At 40.1% G+C, this 17907-nt stretch overlaps 1 protein-coding gene across 1 annotated transcript in view; it reads right to left on the bottom strand.

Annotated features, from left to right (window-relative positions):
- Nucleotides 1–5150: 5150 nt before the first annotated feature.
- ptprdb (protein tyrosine phosphatase receptor type Db) overlaps nucleotides 5151–17907 on the bottom strand; it is a 243414-nt gene continuing 230657 nt past the window's right edge. Inside the window, exons 44-47 of the mRNA XM_088075462.1 lie at nucleotides 17473–17598; nucleotides 17234–17388; nucleotides 15816–15951; nucleotides 5151–8603 (exon numbers count right to left, since the gene is read on the bottom strand). Coding sequence (XP_087931588.1) covers nucleotides 8535–8603; nucleotides 15816–15951; nucleotides 17234–17388; nucleotides 17473–17598 — 486 coding nt within the window. The 3' untranslated portion in view covers nucleotides 5151–8534. The remainder of the gene's footprint in view (nucleotides 8604–15815; nucleotides 15952–17233; nucleotides 17389–17472; nucleotides 17599–17907) is intronic.

Raw genomic sequence — 17907 nt, 5'->3', positions numbered from 1 at the left:
TAATGTTTTTGAGCTGTTCAAGACAATCTTTGACAATACATCATAAGCAGAAACATACCAAAATAGAGACTCAACATACTGAATATTTCTATATTCCAATTAAAATTGTTTATTGTTATTTTTTGTTTTTTTAGTGTGGGAACCGGAGCACCCGGAGAAAACCCAAAATATGAAATAATAACTAATTACTAATTTCTTAGGAAGAAATAGCCAAATAAAGATTTTTGGTGTGGGAGGAAACCGGAGCACCCGGAGAAAACCCAAAATATGAAATAATAACTAATTGCTAATTTCTTAGGAAGAAATAGCCAAATAAAGGTTTTTGGTGTGGGAGGAAACCGGAGCACCCGGAGAAAACCCAAAATATGAAATAATAACTAATAGAGCTTGGCGACCGACATCATCACGCAGTGCATTGTTTGTGGGTGCGTGTTGTTCCGGTTGGAACCACCATGTTGTGTGGCCACCCAGCAAATGCATAGCTAACAGGTAATAGGTAACAGGTAGCTTTATTGGTTATTTTATGCTCATTTTCCACTCAGTGTGCTGAAAAGACAATTCAAAAGACAGTTGATTGTACATCTTCTCAATGTCACGTTTTTTGCATCGGGTAAACGTTTCCCTATACAATACACTGTCTTTTGAACTACTTTTCAGCACACTGAGTGAAAAATGAGCATAAAATAACCAATAAAGCTACCTGTTACCTATTACCTGTTCGCAATGCATTTGCTGGGTGGCCACACAACATGGCAGTTCTGACCGTTCCAACCCAAATAACACCCACAATGCACTGCATGATGATGTCAAGTTGGTGTGGGAGGAAACCCAAAATGAACTGAAGTGTCACACTTCAGCTTCCACAGAAGTTAAGGACATGATTTGGTCTTGTAGGGCAGTTTGTTGACGTCTGATGCCTTCAATCTCCTCACTTCTCGCTGTACACTTTCTCTCTAGAGCTTTTTCCCTTTCCAATTTTTTGTTAAGATCCGTAAGTTGTCTTTGAAGGGCATGGTTTTGACTTTTCATGCTCTTTTTTGAGTTTTTTAAAGAATCATATCTGCTAGTCAAAGCTCTTTCTCCTTGGAGGGTGTTGCTGAGCTCCTGAATCTGGAGATGAAGATTGCCATTATGTTGGCCGAGGGCTTCAATCTCCTGTGCGATATGGTTGTTTTCATCCTCCAGAGCTTGTTTTTTCAAGACCCTTTGTTCCAGCTCCTGGCGGTGTCTTTGCAGAGCATTGTTCTGGTTGGTGAGACCTTTTTTCTTGGTCACCATGGATTTGTAAGTTGCCTTGAGGTCACCCAGAGTCCTGAGGTTGTCACTGAAAACCTGGATTTCCTCTGTTGCTCTGTTATTCTGGAGCTTCAAGGCATCCATCTCTTCTGTCAACAGGTCGCACCTTAGCCTCCAGTTGTCTGTATTCAGAAGCTTCCTGTGCACCTCAGAATGGGTCTTACTCAAGCGTCTATTTCGCGCTCGCAGGGCTTTTTCTTCAGCCTCCAGGAAAACATAAGTTTCCTTGAACTGTCTGCTTGCCTGGAGCTTGTCATTGATGACGTTTATTTGCTGGTTCAGATCCCCATTTTCTGTTCTCAAATCTTCTAAACGCACCAATGTTTCTCTGTGCACAGTCTCCCAGATCTGTAAATGATCATATTGTTCGTGAAGAACTTGGAGTTCCCTCTGCAGAGTCTCATTTTGATGGCTTAGGTCTTCTGTGGAAGCTTTCAGCGCATCAATATTTCCCTGCAAATCTTCTTTATCTGCGATCTCGGTGTGCAACCTCTGAATCTGCTCTTGCAAAGTCTCATTTTGCTGGCTAATCGCATCTTTCTCGGCCTTTGCAACATTATAAGACTCATCCAAAGGTTGGACACTCTGATTTCTCTCTTTGAGTTGCAGGACTTGTTTTTGCAGGGTGCCATGTTGCTGTAGGACGGCATCTCTTGACGCTTCCATTTCAGCTTTCATGTTATTCATGGCTTTTATATCTGGGATCTCTTCTAAGAGCTTCTCTTTCTCCTTTTCCAAAGCAAGATTTTCCTGTCTAATCACCTCCTCCTCAGCTTTAGCAACATTGTAGGAATGAGCTAAAGCTTGATATTCTTGCTGTCTCTCCTGGAGTAGCTGGATTTCACATTTAAGTTCATTGTTATACTCCCTTTCTCTCTCTACCTTTTGTTTAATTCCTGTGCACATGTCCTCAGAAACATGCTCTTTTTGCAGTTCCTCCTCCAGGAGCCGGACATCCCAGAGAAGTTTTTCCCGGTCTTGTACTGCCAATTCATAGTCCTTTTCTGTGACATTTGAGGTGCCCTCCCTTTCCCTGAGGCCCTGCAGTTCTTCGTTTAGAAGCTGGCAGCGATGGACCATTTCCTCATTTGCTGCTATTGCCTGATTGTAAATCTCCTCCAGAGTCTGTTGATTTTTCACTTTATCAGTGAGTGCCCGGACTTCTTTTTGGAGGGAGACACAGTTGTTATAGGCAGCATCTTTCGCTCCCTTCAATGCCTCAAATTTGTCTCCCCAACCTTTCCAGCTGTCAACCTGTCTCTTGATAATCTTGATTTGCTGGAGTGTGTCCCTAAGCTGTTGGGTGATTGTATGTAGGTTCTCACCCAGCTTATTGTAACTGCTAGCCTGTTCCTGATTCATGTCTGATGTCAAAGTTGAAAAAAGGTTGAAAAAAATGTCTCTGGTTAGCAGAGAAATACAGTACCGAGCTGTATTGTGTGTGTTGATGGGATTATAACCAACGTGAACTTGTGTTGGTAAAAAAAAAAGTTGGACAGATAAAAACCAATCCTTAGCTACTTATCCCGATGAAATATGCTGGCAAAGAGAGTGAGTGAGTGTCTGGCTCAGAACTAAAGAACCTTCCCTCAGAATGTTCTTTATATAAAGCATCAAAGCATCTCTTAGTGACATCACACGGTGACATCACACGGTGACATCACATGGTTCCATCACACGGTGACATCACATGGGTGACATCACATGCCGACATCACATGGTGACATCACACGGTGACATCACATGGTTCCATCACATGGTGACATCACATGGGTGACATCACATGGTGACATCACATGATTTGTTAGTGACATCACTTCTAGAACAGAATTGCTCAACAAAGCTGCTGTAAACAATAGGCAGGTGTTACCTTGGCAACAATTGGTGCATTATGGGAAATGTAGGCAAGAAATAGCATGCAGTCAATGGAGTTTGACAATAGCTGTGTTCAAAATCATTTACTCACTCACTGTTCTCTATGTAGTGTGTATTACTTAGTGAACTATGTAGGGAATAACTGAATGAGATTTTGTACACTAACCTGGAAATTTTTCACTCAAGAAATGTGAAACCGCGTTGCATTGTGGTATACAGGAGTAAAATGTGAGTACATCGTATGTACACTCAAATTTGCTGTGCAATGTGCTTATTTTATAGTGCACTATATAGTGGATGAAATTTTTATGATAGGGAGCGGTTTTGAACACACCTGGTGTCTGACTGCAGGATAGGTTATCAAGCCCGTCCCTCCATGTTAGTGAATGGGACACAGGCCAAACTAAAACTCAAAGAAAATTGATGTTTGTTCAAGTGTTTGTTTTTATGATAAATTTGGTTTTAATAAGTTATTAAATTCAACAAAAGGTGGATTTTTCCGCCATGATTTGCAGCAGTGACAGCAAATCTGTGCACTCGCATTCAATGTAGCTGTTTTGGTGAGACAAGTGTTTTTTTGTGGGAACTTCCCCATGTGGTAATATCTCCTCCGGGACCTGAAGTGGCCCACAACGCCAGAGGAAGCCTAAAGCGGCAGAGACGACTGTTCCATCAGGTGGTAGATGTACAGGTGGTGGCTGGAGCTGCAGAGAGAGTCTAAAAGACATGCTTAATTAATATTAACTACAAAACATAGAAAACAAGTATCGCCACATTTTTTTTTAAGTGACCTAATGAATGCAGAGCAAAAATTATAAAACTTAAAGCGTTTATTTGTCAATCCAAGCCGCTAGATTTGCTTTGTCAACACAATCATTCCCCAAATGACCAGAAAAAAGTCGCTAGATTTGCCGCTGGTCACTGTTGACAAATTAAGTCGCCAAGGGGGTTTGGAAAGTCGCTAGATATAGCGACAAAGTTGCCAAGTTGGCAACACTGCAGGAAAAACATTGACACTTCCGAGCTGAGACGAGCCAGGTCCTTGAAAATAAAAGCAACACAGGTCCTTGTTTGTTTTAATTATAACAATACATTTTAGTATTAAGCATTTAACTTTTCTATATCCTTATTTATTAAATGTTATTATAACAGCAGTGTATTCAACTTTATTATTTGACAGTACCTACTTTAACTTTATTACACTTTATTTAAAACATTTTGTAACTGCAGTTCGTTAATTTTTTTGTATTAGTAATTAACATTAGTTAAAATATTGCGATAAAAATTGTGTATTGTGATAAAGCTTTTAAATGTCGTTATATTTTTTTAAGCCATATTGCCCAGCCCTATGTGCAGGCATTGGTGATAACTGAAGTGCTTTTGTAAGGGCTGTCCTCAGCTTCAAATCATGCTATCTTCTCTACTGTCTCAAGATATAATTGAAAAAACCAACAGCACAGGCAGATTGGTATTTAAACATTTTGTATACTACAACATTCAGAAAATAATATGCAAGCAAACCACAACTTGCAAGGCTCAAATCGCCCCACTCTCCCCTATAGCATGTCGTCAAAAATCTGACCAAATATTGTGAAAGTGCAGCCTGCAGGAACATGGCAGGTTTTAGGAACATTCTTTCCAGCCACTTAATATGATGAAATGCATGTATTATATTTTATTAATCAACAATCCATTTCAATATGTTTACGTTCAATACCTTTAATGTTATACACCACTCAGCTAATGCATCAAATTGTGCCCCAGAACAGCTTGTTTTGGTTAGAAATGACAACTCCGCACTTCATTACCTTTTACCAAGTTACTTCAGCGTGTGTGCACTGGTATACTCTAGTCCCCTCCTGATGACTTTCCAAAGCATGCGACCCCCTTGCAGTAACCCTGAGGGCCCTCTAGGGGTCACAGACCCCTGTTGAAGACCCAGGTCTAAAGTCTTAATATACAAAACAACAGCAGTAGCAATTATTTCACTTGAGTTTATTTGTAACAAATGAAACTTGTGTCGACAGAGAACAGAAGTCCATACAGACCTGTTTTTCAGTTTTCACGCACTCCGAGAACCAATGTAAGAAAATAAAAAGCACTTGTTGACTCGGAGCAGAAAAAAAAAGAAAAGAAAAGAAAAAGAAAAAAAATGTTTACATATACAGACCAACTGGAGGTAATTGATCTGAGTAACACACCATATTTTTGTTTTTATACAATTTATAAACTCCAGTTTTATCCATCTACATGATACATTGGGGGGTAAAATAGAACACTTTTTTTGTGTGAAAGGTCTCTTTTTGTGGTACAACAAATCCACAATGTGATGTATTGCACATACTGCTGTGCCATAAACTGTGATTTCAGGTGCATCCTTTTTATTATATCACTCTGTATATCTGATAGATTCTTAATCACTCTTAATTGTTTATCTATTTGTTCATTTATTTATGCATTTCAATTACTCTCTGTGTTTTGTGTTATTTACATATACACAACCGTGAGCATTACAGGGTCCGTCTTTACTGAGTTCAAGTAAAACTCCTTTGGGAGGGGGAGGGGCTATCAGAGATAACAGGATACTAGTATTAGTGCATAGTACAAAGAGAGAAAGTGCAAGTCTTCCCATAACAGGTGCGACCAAGGGGCATCTCAAAAGTGGTACCATGCATACAAAAACAAAGACAGGGTTACTGTAAGATGGTGGAGATCTGTCAACGATCCCTTTTATGCTCAAGCATTAATGACGATACAAATGAAAAAAAAAAAAGAAAAAAAAAGCGATGTGGGTTCTGTGTCATTGGAGACGTAGCACCTGAACTTCTCTCAGCCTTTATTAAAGGAAAAAACAAAACAAAAAAAAAACATTGGAATAAGAAACACAGATGATTTTATGTGGAGGGCTTCAGGTGGGTTTCTGTGTGATTTTCCTTTTTTTTTTCTCCAAACTGACAAAGATAGCCACTGCCGCTCAGCTTTATATAGATTTTCTACATAGCTGAGTAAGTATGACTTTTCCAAGCCAGCTCACAGTCGGTGCCAAAGTCACCAAGCGTGGCCAAAAATTTCATGGCAGGCAAACTGAAGTGAAAGAGTATATACACAAAGCTTGTGCAAGTGTCCCAGGAAAGAAAAGACGGAAAGCTGTCGACATACAAACGTTTGTTTTTTTTCCTGTCCAAAATGATCAGACCATCCTGCTTGTTTTGAAACCACATTTTTGTCTGTAGTTGAGTCTTATTTAACATATATATATATGTTTTTGTTTCTTTTTTTTTGATTAAAAGAGATACAATGACGTTGTTGCTGGGTTGAAAGTGATGAGTACAACTATCCAGCCTATGCGGAGCCTTCCATACAAAATTTCACAGCCAAAAAACAGAAGATACGTTCACATACTGAAACATAACTAAATCATATATATACACACACACACACACACACACACACACACATTCGGATCACACAAGCATACGTACATAAAATACACAAAAAAACCCTTTAAAGTAATTTTATCAAAATAGGCGTGTAATATAAGGCACTAGAAATCTAAAATTAAAATACTTATTAGATGCTGTTTGAAGTATGAGTTTCGATCATTCGTCGGTTGCCGTGACACACACAGAGGGATGACATCGTCTACTGGAGTTGTGACATAATAAAACTTTCTAGGAGGTTGGAGGGTCATCCCCTCCGTTTGGACACATTTAAAAACGGTGGCGATATCGAGCGTAACATCCTTGTGTCTGGAGAATGATGCACCATCATCATCATCAATATCATCGTAATGGCATATAACTGCAGTTAGTGACTTGACACAAAAATATATAATACATCTACTTATTGCACACTGAATCAGACAGAGAGAAAAGTCATAGGTGAGCATTCCAGTGAGAAAATTGTTCCTTCCCCGACCCCCCCTCGCCCCTCACCCTGTTTTCTATGTCCCGAACTCGCTCCCTGCTTGAGAAATCTTTGTGAAGCTTATTTGGACACATAAATATTTTTTCCCCATACTTTGCTTTCTGTGCATACTCTCTATAGTTCTATCTGGTGTCCTCTCGACCAGCACACAGAACAACTGAGGACCTGTGGGTAGCAGCGGGGTTAATGCTCTACCTCAGTCGGCCCCAGGGAATTTAAAAATGGCTGACACCGTGGGCCAGATAGAAACAAAGTTGAGAGTCCCGTGTGCATGCGCAATGTGTTTTTTTGTGTTTTTTTTTAATAACAGAGTGGGTAGAGAATACGGGAGAGTGACACTCAATGGTGGTGTTTTTCATAGAATTGTGAACATTTTTTTTCACACTAGATTTGATTGTACACTTTAAAACAGTACTGTATCACTTTAAAAAAAATCGCTACAGCTCCTTGGATTACACAGAAGAGAAAGAAAAGTTTGCTTTTGTTTGTATGTATGGTCAGTGGGGACGAAGTCATAAATCTGTAACAAAAAAAAAAAATCAACAAAAAAACAGAACGTGCCATAAAGAATACCCAGCTTTTAAAAAACAAGATAATCACATATCTATATTTTTTCTCTCTAAAAAACTAAATTAATGTTTTACTTTGTAGGTATGCATTTTACACCTCTCTCAAGTTTCCCTTATCTTAAATCGTGAAGCATAAGGTTGAACTGGTGGTTTTTATTACTGTATGGTAGAAATGTCTTCTTTTTCATTCACAGGAAACGAGAGTCTGTTTCCAACATAAAACAGAAAAAAAAACACTTCTCTGTGTCTTTTGTTTGGGGGAGGGGGGGGGGGTGTTCTTTGTCTTTTTAATACTGTGTGCTCTGTGTTTTCAGTCTCCTGTTGGCAATTCTCTGGTGCTCAAAGGTCCCAGTTCTTTCAGTCCACGAGGCTTCCATAAGATGGATTTGCAGACTCCTTCTAGTCCTCAAAGATAGAAAAAATCTAAATTTCCTGTGACAGCTAAATACTGTAGCCGGGTCCTGTATTTAGGTTGGTGATGCTACACTGGTGGTGGACGAGGTGAGAGTTCCACACCCAAACAATGTAAAGCAATCTGGGTGCTCACAAAAGCACTGAAACGAATAAAAAATCAAGATTTGATCAAGTATTCTGATTGGAACAGTGGTTGAAGTTGCTTCTTCAGACTGACCAATGGGTGTGTTTGGGCTGAGGGTGGAAAGAAACACCCTTGTCAAGCAGGTTGCTATGGCTCAGTTAGAGGTGCTGTTTCTGGGTACGGGTCAAGCCGATGGTCCCCCTTCACTCTGCATTTGGCGGCAAAACATCTTCAAGGACACATCGCAGCATAGTGCATTAATTCAGGCCACATGTGGCCTAACAAGAGTGCACTAGGTGGGATGTGGCATGACAGACGGCCACTTGGGTTTATGTTGCATAGTGATCAAAGCTTCCCAGGTACTCCAGACTGGCCCGGTAGCAGAACTGGTACTGGTCCTGGAGAAAGACATAAGAGCATCAAGTCAGTAACAGAGAAAACTCGATATACTGCCATGCAGGTGTATGCCTCTGCACACCAGTCAAGTTGAACTCACAGTTTACATCCATCCTTTAAGGTGGTGTATGTTCTGAAAAAGTAAATTTCATGATCATCAAAATTCTGACTGCTTGCTTTTTTATTACCAGCACTGACTTGTACTTTTACTTTCAAAACTTAAGTACACTTTATATTATATAATTTTTGACAATTAACTGCAGACACTTTAAGACTTTTACTCAAGTAATATTGCAATGGGTGACTTTAACTTTTACCATTTACTGGTAAGAAATATGTACTTTTACTCAAATATGGCTTTCAGGTACTTTATCCACCAGTGCTGCAAAGGATGAAATGCAAGTCTAACTGCACTGCCATGCTTTGTCTTTGTGCTCCTGTTATTTTTATGAATTTAAATTGGGTAGTATTGATACATTTGTTGCAAAATTGGGCTGTTACTATGGGAATGAGCCGCACTGATGAAAACAGTCCACCTACTGTGACATTATTTGCATCTCTGGGAAATGTATCGAATAAACTCGATGTATTGGGGCTTGTTCCTTGTTCGATGTATAAAATTACTTTATCGTGACCATCGAGGATAAAATGTCATTTTTATAAACCACCGTGTTTTTGTTCTCTCACTCTCTGCCTCACTTGGACACACAGGCACGCCATGGATGTATTATAAGGAAGTCACGCACACACAGACATACGCAGACAGACACAGAGTGGGACTTCTGCAGGACTCCAGTCACATTTTGGAGCACAACTGCGATTCGTAAATACAATTAATATAATACCTCGAGAGCTAGAAGTTTGTTTCCAGCTTACAGTCTAACTTAATGAGTACTAGTGGGGGTAGTGTGAGCAGGTGAGGCATTTGTATCTACAGAGCTCGAATTGCAACTATTTATTCATATTTTGCGACCACGGAGCACCTCTGCGACTTGCAAATATCAGCAACATATGCCGTTAGTTGCCAGCTCACAGAGAGTGAAAACTCACAGTTAAAGATGTGCGATGTCTGTTTAAATGTCTGCTAACACCAACAACAAACTGCTGACCTTCAAGCCAACAGGAAACAGTGTTGCCAACTCCTCTGTAAGGGAAGTCGTTATTGGCTCTCCCAAAAGTCGCTAGATGACATCATCAACTAATTTGCATAATATGAAATTCTGAGAGAGGCAAAACTTACAGAAAAGGCTGACCAGGTAGTTTACCAACTAACTATTTATGTATTTACAAGTTTGTTTTTGTGGCCATATAACTATAATGTTTTTGTTTTTGTAGCTTATATTTGGGTAGAGGAGGAGAGGGACAAGAAACTGACTGTGTGTGTGAGTGAGACTGACTGAGACAGAGAGAGCTGTGTGAGAGACTTTAGGGTGTGAAACTGAAAAACAGTGAATATTTAATGAAAAACTTAACATCTCTGCTGTAACTGTACAAAATCATCATCTGTCGTAAGCTGCACATGCGTGATTCATCTGCAGGGCCGGCAGCTCTCAGAGCGGTCACAGAGTCTGCTGCAGGTCGGGACTGCGAGGCTGCTGGTCAGACTGGCTGCATGAGTGCTGTGTGAGTGGAGAGGAGGAGACGGCAGCGGCCCTCGCTGTACTCGGCTCTCGTGAGCTTGGTTGTAATGTGAACCGCGGAGCGGGATGTGTTAGATGCTTTTTGCTGAAGCTTAGTCAATACAAGTCGCTAGATTTGCTTTGTCAACACAATAATTCCCCAAATGACCAGAAAAAAGCTTTTGACGAATTAAGTCGCCAAGGGGGTTTGAAAAGTCGCTAGATATAGCAACAAAGTCACCAACACTGGTAGCAAACTTCTTAAAACCAAGTCCATGGTCGCCTGGTGTGTCAGTGGACAGAGTGGCATCTCATGTACAGAGGCTGTGTCACGCCAAGAGCGGCCGCAGGTTCAAATCTGGCCTCGGCCCTGCTGCATGTCTCCCCCTCTCTTTCTCCCCCTTTCACGCTCACTCTCTCTTGTCGATAAAAGGCAATAAAAGCCCTTAAAAAATAATCTTAAAAAAACAGAAAACCCTGTTTATAAGCAATTTTTAGAGAAGGTCATGAAATATGAAAATGATTAAAACAATGTTATTAATGTTTTTGAGCTGTTCAAGACAATCTTTGACAATACATCATAAGCAGAAACATACCAAAATAGAGACTCAACATACTGAATATTTCTATATTCCAATTAAAATTGTTTATTGTTATTTTTTGTTTTTTTAGTGTGGGAACCGGAGCACCCGGAGAAAACCCAAAATATGAAATAATAACTAATTACTAATTTCTTAGGAAGAAATAGCCAAAGAAAGGTTTTTGGTGTGGGAGGAAACCGGAGCACCCGGAGAAAACCCAAAATATGAAATAATAACTAATTACTAATTTCTTAGGAAGAAATAGCCAAAGAAAGGTTTTTGGTGTGGGAGGAAACCGGAGCACCCGGAGAAAACCCAAAATATGAAATAATAACTAATTGCTAATTTCTTAGGAAGAAATAGCCAAATAAAGATTTTTGGTGTGGGAGGAAACCGGAGCACCCGGAGAAAACCCAAAATATGAAATAATAACTAATAGAGCTTGGCGACCGACATCATCACGCAGTGCATTGTTTGTGGGTGCGTGTTGTTCCGGTTGGAACCACCATGTTGTGTGGCCACCCAGCAAATGCATAGCTAACAGGTAATAGGTAACAGGTAGCTTTATTGGTTATTTTATGCTCATTTTCCACTCAGTGTGCTGAAAAGACAATTCAAAAGACAGTTGATTGTACATCTTCTCAATGTCACGTTTTTTGCATCGGGTAAACGTTTCCCTATACAATACACTGTCTTTTGAACTACTTTTCAGCACACTGAGTGAAAAATGAGCATAAAATAACCAATAAAGCTACCTGTTACCTATTACCTGTTCGCAATGCATTTGCTGGGTGGCCACACAACATGGCAGTTCTGACCGTTCCAACCCAAATAACACCCACAATGCACTGCATGATGATGTCAAGTTGGTGTGGGAGGAAACCCAAAATGAACTGAAGTGTCACACTTCAGCTTCCACAGAAGTTAAGGACATGATTTGGTCTTGTAGGGCAGTTTGTTGACGTCTGATGCCTTCAATCTCCTCACTTCTCGCTGTACACTTTCTCTCTAGAGCTTTTTCCCTTTCCAATTTTTTGTTAAGATCCCTAAGTTGTCTTTGAAGGGCATCGTTTTGACTTTTCATGCTCTTTTTTGAGTTTTTTAAAGAATCATATCTGCTAGTCAAAGCTCTTTCTCCTTGGAGGGTGTTGCTGAGCTCTTGAATCTGGAGATGAAGATTGCCATTATGTTGGCCGAGGGCTTCAATCTCCTGTGCGATATGGTTGTTTTCATCCTCCAGAGCTTGTTTTTTCAAGACCCTTTGTTCCAGCTCCTGGCGGTGTCTTTGCAGAGCATTGTTCTGGTTGGTGAGACCTTTTTTCTTGGTCACCATGGATTTGTAAGTTGCCTTGAGGTCACCCAGAGTCCTGAGGTTGTCACTGAAAACCTGGATTTCCTCTGTTGCTCTGTTATTCTGGAGCTTCAAGGCATCCATCTCTTCTGTCAACAGGTCGCACCTTAGCCTCCAGTTGTCTGTATTCAGAAGCTTCCTGTGCACCTCAGAATGGGTCTTACTCAAGCGTCTATTTCAAGGCTTTCAAGAGGGCTTTTTTCTTCAGCCTCCAGGAAAACATAAGTTTCCTTGAACTGTCTGCTTGCCTGGAGCTTGTCATTGATGACGTTTATTTGCTGGTTCAGATCCCCATTTTCTGTTCTCAAATCTTCTAAACGCACCAATGTTTCTCTGTGCACAGTCTCCCAGATCTGTAAATGATCATATTGTTCGTGAAGAACTTGGAGTTCCCTCTGCAGAGTCTCATTTTGATGGCTTAGGTCTTCTGTGGAAGCTTTCAGCGCATCAATATTTCCCTGCAAAACTTCTTTATCTGCGATCTCGGTGTGCAACCTCTGAATCTGCTCTTGCAAAGTCTCATTTTGCTGGCTAATCGCATCTTTCTCGGCCTTTGCAACATTATAAGACTCATCCAAAGGTTGGACACTCTGATTTCTCTCTTTGAGTTGCAGGACTTGTTTTTGCAGGGTGCCATGTTGCTGTAGGACGGCATCTCTTGACGCTTCCATTTCAGCTTTCATGTTATTCATGGCTTTTATATCTGGGATCTCTTCTAAGAGCTTCTCTTTCTCCTTTTCCAAAGCAAGATTTTCCTGTCTAATCACCTCCTCCTCAGCTTTAGCAACATTGTAGGAATGAGCTAAAGCTTGATATTCTTGCTGTCTCTCCTGGAGTAGCTGGATTTCACATTTAAGTTCATTGTTATACTCCCTTTCTCTCTCTACCTTTTGTTTAATTCCTGTGCACATGTCCTCAGAAACATGCTCTTTTTGCAGTTCCTCCTCCAGGAGCCGGACATCCCAGAGAAGTTTTTCCCGGTCTTGTACTGCCAATTCATAGTCCTTTTCTGTGACATTTGAGGTGCCCTCCCTTTCCCTGAGGCCCTGCAGTTCTTCGTTTAGAAGCTGGCAGCGATGGACCATTTCCTCATTTGCTGCTATTGCCTGATTGTAAATCTCCTCCAGAGTCTGTTGATTTTTCACTTTATCAGTGAGTGCCCGGACTTCTTTTTGGAGGGAGACACAGTTGTTATAGGCAGCATCTTTCGCTCCCTTCAATGCCTCGAATTTGTCTCCCCAACCTTTCCAGCTGTCAACCTGTCTCTTGATAATCTTGATTTGCTGGAGTGTGTCCCTAAGCTGTTGGGTGATTGTATGTAGGTTCTCACCCAGCTTATTGTAACTGCTAGCCTGTTCCTGATTCATGTCTGATGTCAAAGTTGAAAAAAGGTTGAAAAAAATGTCTCTGGTTAGCAGAGAAATACAGTACTGAGCTGTATTGTGTGTGTTGATGGGATTATAACCACCGTGAACTTGTGTTGGTAAAAAAAAAGTCTGAATTGTCGGTGTTGGACAGATAAAAACCAATCCTTAGCTACTTATCCCGATGAAATATGCTGGCAAAGAGAGTGAGTGAGTGTCTGGCTCAGAACTAAAGAACCTTCCCTCAGAATGTTCTTTATATAAAGCATCAAAGCATCTCTTAGTGACATCACACGGTGACATCACACGGTGACATCACATGGTTCCATCACATGGTGACATCACATGGGTGACATCACATGGTGACATCACATGGTTCCATCACTTGGTGACATCACATGGTGACATCAGTCACATTAGTGACATCACTTCTAGAACAGAATTGCTCAACAAAGCTGCTGTAGTGTAGGTAAACAATAGGCAGCTGTTACCTAGGCAACAATTAACTGAGGTGCATTATGGGAAATGTAGGCAAGAAATAGCATGCAGTCAATGGAGTTTGACAATACCTGTGTTCAAAATCATTTACTCACTCACTGTTCTCTATGTAGTGTGTATTACTTAGTGAACTATGTAGGGAATAACTGAATGAGATTTTGTACACTAACCTGGAAATTTTTCACTCAAGAAATGTGAAACCGCGTTGCATTGTGGTATACAGGAGTAAAATGTGAGTACATCGTATGTACACTCAAATTTGCTGTGCAATGTGCTTATTTTATAGTGCACTATATAGTGGATGAAATTTTTATGATAGGGAGCGGTTTTGAACACACCTGGTGTCTGACTGCAGGATAGGTTATCAAGCCCGTCCCTCCACATTAGTAAATGGGACACAGGCCAAACTAAAACTCAAGAAAATTGATTTTGTTTTTTATTTAGTATTAAGCATTTAACTTTTCGATATCCTTATTTATTAAATATTATTATAACAGCAGTGTATTCAACTTTATTATTTGACAGTACCTACTTTAACTTTATTACACTTTATTTAAAACATTTTGTAACTGCAGTTCGTTAATTTTTTTGTATTAGTAATTAACATTAGTTAAAATATTGCGATAAAAATTGTGTATTGTGATAAAGCTTGTAAATGTCGTTATATTTTTTATAAGCCATATCGTCCAGCCCTATGTGCAGGCATTGGTGATAACTGAAGTGCATTTGTAAGGGCTGTCCTCAGCTTCAAATCATGCTATCTTCTCTACCGTCTCAAGATATAATTGAAAAAACCAACAGCACTGGCAGATTGGTATTTAAACATTTTGTATGCAACATTCAGAAAATAATATGCGAGCAAACCACAACTTGCAAGGTAAAGATGTAGTGAAGTAACACAATAAAGTCATGTCCGGGGTTTGTTGTGGCAAGCGGGTCTGGCTGCATATGCATGTTAGCAAATGTGTGTCCAACTGGCTGGCTAATCGCCAACACTTTGCACTGTGCTCATACAGAGTTTACCACTGATACCATGAACAGTGCTGTCACAGAAGGTAGCACCCACCTTTCAGTTCCCCCTTTGTTAACACTTTTAGCTCTGTCAGCACTGTTGCCATTTTTTAGTGCTGTTTATGGAGTTAGGATTCTTAGCTGCTAGCCACCTGCTCAGCCACCATCATGTTGAGAACTGTGTCCAGTCAACTTATACGCTCTGAATTTCGGAAATAGCTGTTTTCCACCAAATTAGCTCTGATTCAGTGTTTCAAAATTCACAACAGAAGTAAACAGTTGTAGCAAAATAGCAGATTTCATAGATTACCAGTGAACTGTTTTCCTGTTATTGCAGATATTTGTTTTTACCCCAAAAAGCGAGCTAGTAATATTCAAAAATCAAAGATAAAAATTAGGTGCATGTTGGTGAAAAAAGGCAATAGAGCACCTTTAAATACCAGATTCTCTCTGTTAGGTTTAAATTCTTGGCTCAATTTTTTATGCCTCTGCACCTTGTGGGCTGAAAAGTTTTTTTTGCTTTGCCACATGAGTAACTGCAATCAGACACAAAAAGGGCAAGCAGCACTGAGCTGGAAAACTTTGTGGCTGTGTTTGTGCTGTAATATCATTTGTGCAATATTTTTGTCAATCGGACCTCGAGACGGGGCAGATAGCAGTTGCAAGTGATGTGCAATTCATGGTGCTATCAGCAGCTGCAATACATTTTTTGTGATTTTGTCCCTGAGTGTTGAGATAGAGGGAGCATGATCTAAAAGGGAGACAGAATAACAACAACGGTGAGGTCTACCTCTGTCTGAACGGTAGCAGGTCTCTGGGTGCGCAGCATCTTGACAGTCTGGAAGATGTCCACCACTCCCTCGTACCTCATCCTCTCCAGCACGATGCTGAGGGTGATGAACACACCAGTCCTCCCTACTCCAGCACTGTCAGTGAACAGGTGGAAAAATATTTAGAGCTGGATATATTTAGAACTGCAATACCTGTAGTCATGTATAATAAACTGAAGTGCCATGGTCACAATCATATATAATAGTTCCCCCGCCAGCTATGTTAGCAGTGACCTAGTTTAGAATTGTTTGCTCTCACATGGCAAAGATCAGACACAGTATGTATTATTAATACAGAAGCAGGAGAAAAAAAAGAGCTTCAGAGCTCTTTGACTCTGACGATATATATGTAGTTATTAAACTACTACAGTAATAACATGGTGACAAATTAAAAGTGAAAAAACAGCATAAAGTGTCTTAGGTGTTGGACTACCAAAAGTCTCTGAGCTATACCGGACAAAGAAACACTAATATAAAAAAAACCCCACAAAACTTAATTTGGTGCTTTAAAGGAAAACTTCACCCCCAAATGACCAACAATTACCTAATTAATGTTCTGTTGGATTTGTAAAGAATGCTTTGTTTTTTTTTCATGCCTACACCGTGAACAAAGAATCCAAAAAGGGAGAAAATTCCTGATGAGTTGAAGCCATGGGCAACTGTGTTGAACAGCAACAACATCTGTTAACAAACTCTCGCACAACTCCTGCAGTATAATCCAAGGCACATTTATCCACTTGTACACTCAGTATTTAACAAACAGAAAACCCTTTCTGATGAGGAACTGAACAAAACGTGAAACGTATCTATGCTCTCTTCAAAGCCAGACTCCATGGGAGCTCCTGGTTTACCACTTTCTTGATTAGTTAGTTTGTTTGTGTCATTGTGAATCTGAACTTACCCTTTCAAATATCAAAGTCACACAACAACACAAACAAAGTACTGATGGAGGCAGTGGTAGGCCAGCAGGATACGTGTACAGTGAGGTAAACTTACTGTTTTTGTCACTCAAGTCTTGAGTGAGATCAATTCATCAAGAAGTTCCTATGTTTTGGATTCTTCATTCAATGTGTAAACATGCAAAAAACTCCCAAGTTTTTTTCATAATTTCAATGTTACACTAGGCGAGTAATAATATACAAATGGGCTTTAATGACTGTAATTGGGAGCACTGGCTAACAGGTTAATAAAAAATCTCCATAGCTGTTTAAGTTGTTTGAGATTGTTAACATTATTTACGTTATTATCTCCCTTATCAGAATGTTTCTCCACTTTTTTTGTTTAGCTTTTTCCTAAAGTCATCAGTAATTTGTCACAATGAATACAACAATTACAATGTATAAAATGTAGAGGTGTCAGCAGCACGAATAAATCTCACCTGCAGTGCACAGTAATTGGCCCATCCTGACCAAACTGTTCTTTAGTTTTGTGCACCTGGCCAATAAAATCAATGAATCCCTCCCCTGACTTTGGCACTCCTTGCTCTGGCCAATCAGTGAACTGGAACTGGCGAACTGTCCGCGATTGGCCGTCCTGTAGGACGAGCATGTGTTATTCCATTATTTTCAATCAGAGTTAAAGCAGTGCGAACGACACAAACACCAACAGATGACTCACCCTGGCATCAGTGACTTTGAACTCTCGGAGGATATACTGGGGCATGTTGTACTCAGCCATGGGATCCACCACAAAGTACTGGTACCTTGCTGAGCGCTCAGCAGGCCAGTACTGGTGACACTTCTCCTGTAGGGGGACAGCACAGAGGCTTCTGTTCAGAGCTGTACATCATGTCTCAGGGATTCAGTGAGTAAGAAGAACAATTTCTGGCTACTTCTTCATGAAAATGTATCCATTACTGAATTCCATTATTCACTCGAAGATAATCTTGTACCAGTTAAAATATGATGTTATAACTCGTCATTATCTCTCTCTTTCTCAGTCCATCACTGTGTTGCTTGGATTCTCAATGCTTCATGCTCCTGTTTTTAATATTTAAGACTTTTTTTTACAGAAAATCTTACCAAATACCCAATAGCTTCATATTCTGTTCCC

This window comes from Plectropomus leopardus, chromosome 3 (assembly GCF_026936395.1).
Source record: "Plectropomus leopardus strain MGB_pleo_1.0 chromosome 3, ASM2693639v1, whole genome shotgun sequence".
NCBI classification, from domain to species: Eukaryota; Metazoa; Chordata; class Actinopteri; order Perciformes; family Serranidae; genus Plectropomus; species Plectropomus leopardus.
This window is presented reverse-complemented; position numbering and strand designations above follow the sequence as displayed.